At 57.5% G+C, this 407-nt stretch overlaps 1 protein-coding gene across 1 annotated transcript in view; it reads right to left on the bottom strand.

The window, feature by feature from the left end:
* The window catches only part of KIAA2013 (KIAA2013 ortholog), a 4,414-nt gene extending 4,013 nt beyond the window's left edge, over positions 1-401 (bottom strand). Inside the window, exon 1 of the mRNA XM_035901915.1 lies at positions 93-401. Coding sequence (XP_035757808.1) covers positions 93-330 — 238 coding nt within the window. The 5' untranslated portion in view covers positions 331-401. The remainder of the gene's footprint in view (positions 1-92) is intronic.
* Positions 402-407: the final 6 nt, after the last annotated feature.

A 407-nucleotide genomic window follows, 5' to 3' on the forward strand; every position in this document is an offset into this window, starting at 1 on the left:
GGAGCTTCTTGAGACCTCCCAGCAACCAGGTCACTGAACTTTCAGCCACCCTCTAAAGCGACCCTTTGGAAGTTGACCATCACCTTCCTCACCTGAAATGAAGAGGTCTGACCAGGTCTGTTGGTGCTCCTGGAACAGATCTTCCACCCCCATCTGCATCACCTCCAGCATCTCTTTCTTGGCTGACTCCCTCAGCTTGCTGAAGGTCTCCTCCAGCTTGGAGACCTCGATGGGCTCCGAGGTGTACACCACAGAGAGCACGGTTTCGTCGAAGTGGGATTTGGGCGCAACCTGCAGCCGGCTCACGAGCTTCTTGGCAGCCACCACCATAAGCACCACTTTCTGGCTCCCGGCCAGAAGCAGGCGACCAGAGGAGAGCAGGAACTGCCGCTCCTCCCCCTTCTCCA

The sequence above is a fragment of the Egretta garzetta genome, unplaced genomic scaffold (genome assembly GCF_000687185.1).
Source record: "Egretta garzetta isolate BGI_Z169 unplaced genomic scaffold, ASM68718v1 scaffold69, whole genome shotgun sequence".
In the NCBI taxonomy this organism is placed as follows: domain Eukaryota; kingdom Metazoa; phylum Chordata; class Aves; order Pelecaniformes; family Ardeidae; genus Egretta; species Egretta garzetta.